Source organism: Rhincodon typus, chromosome 20, assembly GCF_021869965.1.
Source record: "Rhincodon typus isolate 14 chromosome 20, sRhiTyp1.1, whole genome shotgun sequence".
Classification (NCBI taxonomy): domain Eukaryota; kingdom Metazoa; phylum Chordata; class Chondrichthyes; order Orectolobiformes; family Rhincodontidae; genus Rhincodon; species Rhincodon typus.
In genome coordinates, this window is record NC_063351.1 from 16,166,346 (window position 1) to 16,172,916 (window position 6,571).

At 39.6% G+C, this 6,571-nt stretch overlaps 1 protein-coding gene across 1 annotated transcript in view; it reads left to right on the forward strand.

Moving 5' to 3' along the window:
- Positions 1 to 6,003, forward strand: part of kif11 (kinesin family member 11) — a 39,993-nt gene extending 33,990 nt beyond the window's left edge. Inside the window, exons 23-24 of the mRNA XM_048608900.1 lie at positions 2,060 to 2,170; positions 5,435 to 6,003. Coding sequence (XP_048464857.1) covers positions 2,060 to 2,170; positions 5,435 to 5,563 — 240 coding nt within the window. The 3' untranslated portion in view covers positions 5,564 to 6,003. The remainder of the gene's footprint in view (positions 1 to 2,059; positions 2,171 to 5,434) is intronic.
- Positions 6,004 to 6,571: the final 568 nt, after the last annotated feature.

Below are 6,571 nucleotides of genomic sequence, written 5' to 3' on the forward strand. Positions count from 1 at the left end.
TATTGAGTGATAGGGCAAACACCGAGATCTACATTCGATACCTACACTACAGGATAATGATATATAATGTGATGCTAAGCCATCCAAGTCATGACGGTCTCAGGTTCAATTCCTGGTCTACACCATGCTAGTTGATATTAACTGGGAATTTAGTTAGATACAGCAGTCACCAGCCTTGGGACAAGGATAGAATAAGAAGCAACACAATGTTTTCCGTTGCTGGCTGTTACCCTCTCACCATAGATAGAGGATGCGTATATATGGATGTCAGTTAAGGATATGAGAGAGTTCTGGATGATAATCCAATGGCTAGACACCACGACCCAAGATCCACTTTCAGTTGAAGAATAATCACTTGGATGCCAAGTATTTGCTCCTAAGATCTGGAGAACTGTCTCCACCCTGTCATCACTTTCAAGAGAATGTTAAGACGGAAGAGCAAGGGGTGGCAGAGTGCAGGGGTAAATAAAAACTGCTTCTATCTAGATCATCTGAGGTGTTGAATGCAAAATTGAAGTAAGGAATGAGAATATTCATAATTGTGCCAACTTTTCTGAAAAACCTCCGAGTATGAAAAATTAAGCTTTGTTCTGATACATCTGGAGTGAGGCAGAGTTTTCAAAAATATATACTTTTTATTTGTGAAGTATGTTAGTCTACATTACATGATGGTCACAAAAGAGGAGTGCAATTCAATTTCCTCTAGTACACACCGTCTCTCAAGTACTTCAATGCAATTGCAAATCTAACCTGTTTGTACTTTACATATCATATGTTTATGTTGCTTGTGGGGTATAAAAAATGCTAAGTGACAGAACAGATAATGATGTGAAGGAACATGTACGAATGTTGGAAAAAAAACAGTTCCTTAGCTGCAGCACCAAAGACTGTCTGTCTGTCTGTCTGTCTGTCTGTCTGTCTGCCTTGTCCATGTACGTTATCGTTCCCAAACACAGCCAGTGGACCAGCTAGTCTAGGGTTTGGGAGCGTGTGGGATACCAGACTGGGCTGACAGACTTGGGAATTTCACTTTGATTACATTTAACCTGCACGTTACCCTCTCTCTCACTCTCTCTCTCTCTCACTGTGTGACACCTCGTGCTGTCTAAGAGCCCTTTGGGACATTGGGTTGACAGAGTTTGAAGTGCTCAAATGTAACTGTCCTGCATGGGTACAAATATAACTTTTTTTCACAAAGGTACAAAGATATTTTCAATAGTTAAGCAAAAGATCATTGTGATGTGAAAAGCTTTCTTCAGGCCCATACAAAGTGGAGTACTGTTCCCTCCGGATTCCTGAACACTCCTTGGAATTTGGTAACCTTCAAAAATATATGACCATCCTGTTTGGTGAAATTTAGTTCCTCCAAAAGCTCTTGATGCATCATGAGAAAAACTGACTTAATGAAGTTGTATCATTGAAGTTGCGTTACTGGGTTCATTTTCATTTATGTAAAATGGGTGAATGGTGAAATAGTGAAAATAAGAGTGGTGAGCAACTATTTTACCACAAACTTCTTTTTTTTTTTTTTTAAAACAAGAATTGGTATTCAGGAGTCTGTAAAAGATGATAAAACAAGCATCCAGAAATTGCCTTTGTATCCTAAGGAGATGTCTGTCATCTTGACTTTATTTAAACATTTAAGTACATTTCCATATTTATCTGGGGAGGAAATTGCATGATTGAAAATCGGTTAACTGAAACTTTGCAATTTATTTCTTTTATTTTGATGTATTTTTTAAAACTGGTGCCCTATCTGGTTGATGTTAAGCACCCATAGCACTATCAAGAGCTGGGTGTTCTATTTATGCCTGAACCAATGTTCATCTGTTAGCCATCGCCATCCAAGTGGACCAACTGGTCATCCATCTCATTGCTGTTTGAGATCTTGCTGTGTGTAATACAGCTGCTGCATTTGCCTGTAAAGGAGTGGCTATCTTTAAAGTTTCCTCAAATTATTCTAAAATACTTTGAGGATGTGAAAGTGCTATATGACTGCAAATTTATTCTTTTAAATCTGTGACTGTAATAATAAAACCAAATTGTTTTTGATATTCAGGAGTCTGTAGAAGATGATAAAGCAAGCATCCAGAATGACAGCATTGCCAGTGAGAAGTTGAGTACTGAAGAGGATTTCTGTGTAAATAGTGGTGGTGCCCCATTTTTCAAGGTAAATGAAAGTTGTGTCATTGAATTTGCATTGCTGGGTTCACTTTCATTCATTTGTGTAAAATGGGTGAATGACGACATAGTCAGTGAAAGTAAGAGTAGTAAGTATTTTTTCACAAACTTCAGCTTAAACATCTTGTGGGAAGGTGGTTATCAGCTGAAAGTACATACTTTGGTTGCAGTCAGCCAAATGAGTGCACATGGTATTCACCATTTCTAGTTGCACTACTTTTAAAAGTGCATTTTGTTTGATTGATTTCTCCGTGGGACATAACAGTATGTTATGGAACATTTTAAGGGGAGGTGACTGTATGGTTGTATTGTCACTGGACTAATAATCCAGAGATCCAGCTAATGCTCTGGAAACCTGAGTTTGAGTCCCACCATGTCAGAAATGGAATTTGAATTTAAAAATTAATCCTGTTGTTAAAAGTCCAATGATGATCAAGAAGCCATTGTTTTCATAGAATTAACCATCTGGCTGACTAATGCCCTTTAGGGGAGAAAAACCACAGTCCTTACCTGGTCTTGTGACTCCAGATCCACAGCAATGTGGTTGACTCAAATGTGGCCCAGCAAGCCACTCAGTTGTAACAAGCTGCTAAAAATCTCCCAAAGAAATTAATGGTGCAAACAACCTGGCACTGACCTAGGCACCAATAATCACAATGGCATACATATCCTTGTTGACACTCCAAATTCCTCCTTGCTAATACTGGGGGGTTATTGCCAAAACTGGGAGAACTGTCTCTCAGACTAGCAGTAACGACCCGACACAGTTATACTCCCAGAATTTAACCTCACACAATATCTAAGGCAACATCATCCCTGGATATGTCCAGTCCCACTGGCAGGCTCAGCAGAAATGGTGGCACAGTGTATACAATTGGGAGGGAGTTGGCCTGGGAGACCTTGATTGACTCCAGATCCCAGAAAGATTCATAGCATCAGGTTATGGGTATTGAAACCTCCTGCTGATTTACAGTGGACTGGGCACCTCCATCCCCGACTGATAAATCAGCACGCCTCCATGTTGGGCACTAATGGAGGAAGCATTGACAGTAACGAGCACAATGTACCCTGGGTGAGGGATTTCAGTATCCACCACTAAGATTGTCTTGGCAGCACTACTATTGACCAAACTGTTTAAGCCCTAAAGGACTTAGCCAACATGGTAGGTGTGCAGCAGGTAGAGACGGAACCAACGAGGGAAAAAATATACTTGACTTAGTCCTTACCAATCTGCCTGCCACAGATACATGTGGCTTTGACAGTATCTGTAACAGTGACTGCTGCACAGTCCTTGTGGGGAAAGTCTCAGTTTCACATTGAGAATGCCCTCCATTGAGTTGTGTGGCAATATCAGCGTGCTAAATGAGATCGGTTTGAAATCAATCTAGCAATCCGAGACTGGGCATTGATGAGGCTCTGTGGGCCATCAGAGGGCACAGTCTGTAACCTTGTGACCCAGCTAGTGCATTTTCCACATTTTACCATAAGTATCCACCCCAGCTCGTTGAAGTGTGCAGGAGGGCATGCCAAGGGCATACCTAAAAATAAAATGTCAACCAAAATGAAGCTTCGCCACAGGACTACTTGCATTCCAAACAACATAAACAGCACAGTCATAACTAGCACAAATGAATGTTGTTGTTGTTGGATGTCATCTCTCTGCAGGAGTTCCTCAGGGTATTTAGTTTCTAAACAATCTGTTCAGAGATGTTATTACAAAACTCTTGGAGCAGGTGGGGCTTGAACCCAAGCCTCAAAACTACATTTTAAAAAAAACCCTACAAATTCCTCAGTGTGATATCCTAGACTCAAAATCACCTTCAATTGCTTCATTGATGACCTCCCCTCAATCATAACATCAGACGTGGCATTGTTCATTGTACAATTTTCAGTATTACTCATGACACTTCAGATACTGAAGCAGTCCAGGTCCAAATGCAACAAGACCTGGACAGTATCCATGCTTGAGCTGACAAATAGCAAGTAGCAATCACATCACATAACTGGCAGACAATGGCCATCTCCAACAAGAGAATCTAATCATTGCCTCTTGATTGTTAAGTTCCCTCTCTCAGCAGTTTGGGGCTTGCCGTTGTTGAAAAATTGAACTGGACTAGCTGTTTAATACAGTGGCTACAAGACCAGTTCAGGGGTTAGGAATCCCCCCCAAAACATGTCCACTATCTAGAAGGCACAAGTCGGGAGTGTGACAGAATAATTCCCATTTGCTTGAATAAGTGTAGCTTCAATGGCATTCAAGAAGCTTGGTTGCATCCAGGACAAAGCAGTCCACTTGACTGGCACCACATCTACAGACATTTATTTCCCCTACCACCGACACTCAACAGCAGCAGTGGGACCATCTGCAATTTGCAATTCAGAAATTTACCAAGCTTCTTTAGATAGCATGTTGCAAAGCCATGACCATTGGCACTTAAAAGGATAAGCGCAGCAGATACACTGGAATACCACCACCTGCAAGTTCCCGCCAAGCCATTCACCATCCTGACTGGAAATACATTGTCATTCCTTGAGTTTCACTTGTCAAAATCCTGAAACTCCCAACCTTAACTGCATTTTGGGTGTAATTGCACCAAATGGACTCCAGCAGTTCAAGAAGGCAGCTCGCCATCACCAATAAATGTTGGTCCAGCTAGATCTGCCCACATAAATAAAAGCAACTGAATACAATCTTAAAGGAATCACTTGGGCAGTGTTTTTGATTTACTTTGCTTTTTTTTTGTTTAGATTCATGTATGTACATTGTCAGCATTTGAATATTGCTAGTAAATGTTATAGTGGATATATTTTAATTAACTCTTTTGAAGCCTCCAGGTAATGTAACTTGGTACAAAATTGATTGAATTTAGAAGTTCAAATATCGTGAAATAGACATGTGGGATGTTCCTACAGCAACTGAAATGAATCTTTTGTCTAATCCTGGTGGTCTATATCTCATCTGTGTACGTTTACATTAATTTAGTTCTCGTGGGGCAAAGAGACAATTGCAACATATGTTGTAATGTATTACCTGATAGCCAAATATTGCTTCATGATGTGCTTATCAGCGAATATACTGTACTTCATCAGCAGGTCTGAATCACAAGGCTTATATTTGCGTACATGTATAAAGTAGATAGCTTTCTATCTTTACAACAAAAAAGTCTCAAAGGCTAGTTTGAAGTTCTGAGAGTTAACTTATTTACCTGTTCGCTTGGTGTTCTAAATTTGTATTCCTTTCACTTTTTTTTAGCATCAGAAAAGATATAAAAGAGACAAAGAAAACAAATCTGCTGTTAGTTTTGACAAATCAAAGTCTTTGGAAGAGAATCTAACCCTCTCAGCATCAAAATCAAAGCTGCCACTCAGAATACAAAATTAGTTCTTTCATTGTTCTTCTTTTGTAATTTTAATTAATCTTCAACATCTGAGTTTATTTTGCTTCAATGTATATTGCTGTCTATAATTTTGTTTCACTGCCTCAAAATTCCAATGATCTAAGTATTGTTACTTGATCATTACCTTTTCTTTCCTCATGGAATCCATTTGAAACAATTCTTTCAAATTATGTTCTGTACTTCTCTCACTTAAATAATTGTTTAAAGACTTGTTCTATGCTCTGTAATGTCAAAATATGTATTTCTAATACTGGATAACCTAAGCCTTTTGTAGGCTTTATCCTAATGTATTTGGTTGTATATACTTCAAAATAAAATGCCATGCTGACTCAGAAACTATTTTATATAAATGGTGTAAATTGCATTGCTTTGGAAGTGCATTTTTTGTTGTTAAACATACAACTAATAAAGTTTTATAGGACCACTTTTTATTATTGCTACATTTTTCTCTTGTGCCACTCCACAGGAAAAGAAAATCACAAAGGCAACTCCTGAGAGCAGGCATAACACAGTATGGAGCTGGAAGAACACTGCATGGGCCATTTCTGAAGATGGGTCCCAACCTGAAACGTCAACTTTCCTGCTCCTCTGATGCTGTGAGGCCTGCTATATTCTTCCAGCTCCATACTGTGTTGTCTCTGCCTCCAGCATCTGCAGTTCTTACTATCTCCTAAGAGCAGGCAGTCTTCCCAATTTTCTCACTGCCTCATTGAAATAACCAAACTCATTCTGGGCCAATTTTATTCGATGAAATGAAATCTCTGAAGCCAAGCATTAGCAGCGCAGTTGCTGTTAATGTGATTAGTCCACCATATCCGTAGAGGGGGCACACATCAATGATGTACAGAATTATTTGTTTCCCCACAAAGTGGGGAGGAGATGGTATAGTATTAATGTCCACTGGGCTAGTAATCCAGAGTCCCAGGCTAATGCTCTGGGGCCATGAGTTTGAACCACACCACAATAGATGGTGAAATGTTTTAATTCAATTG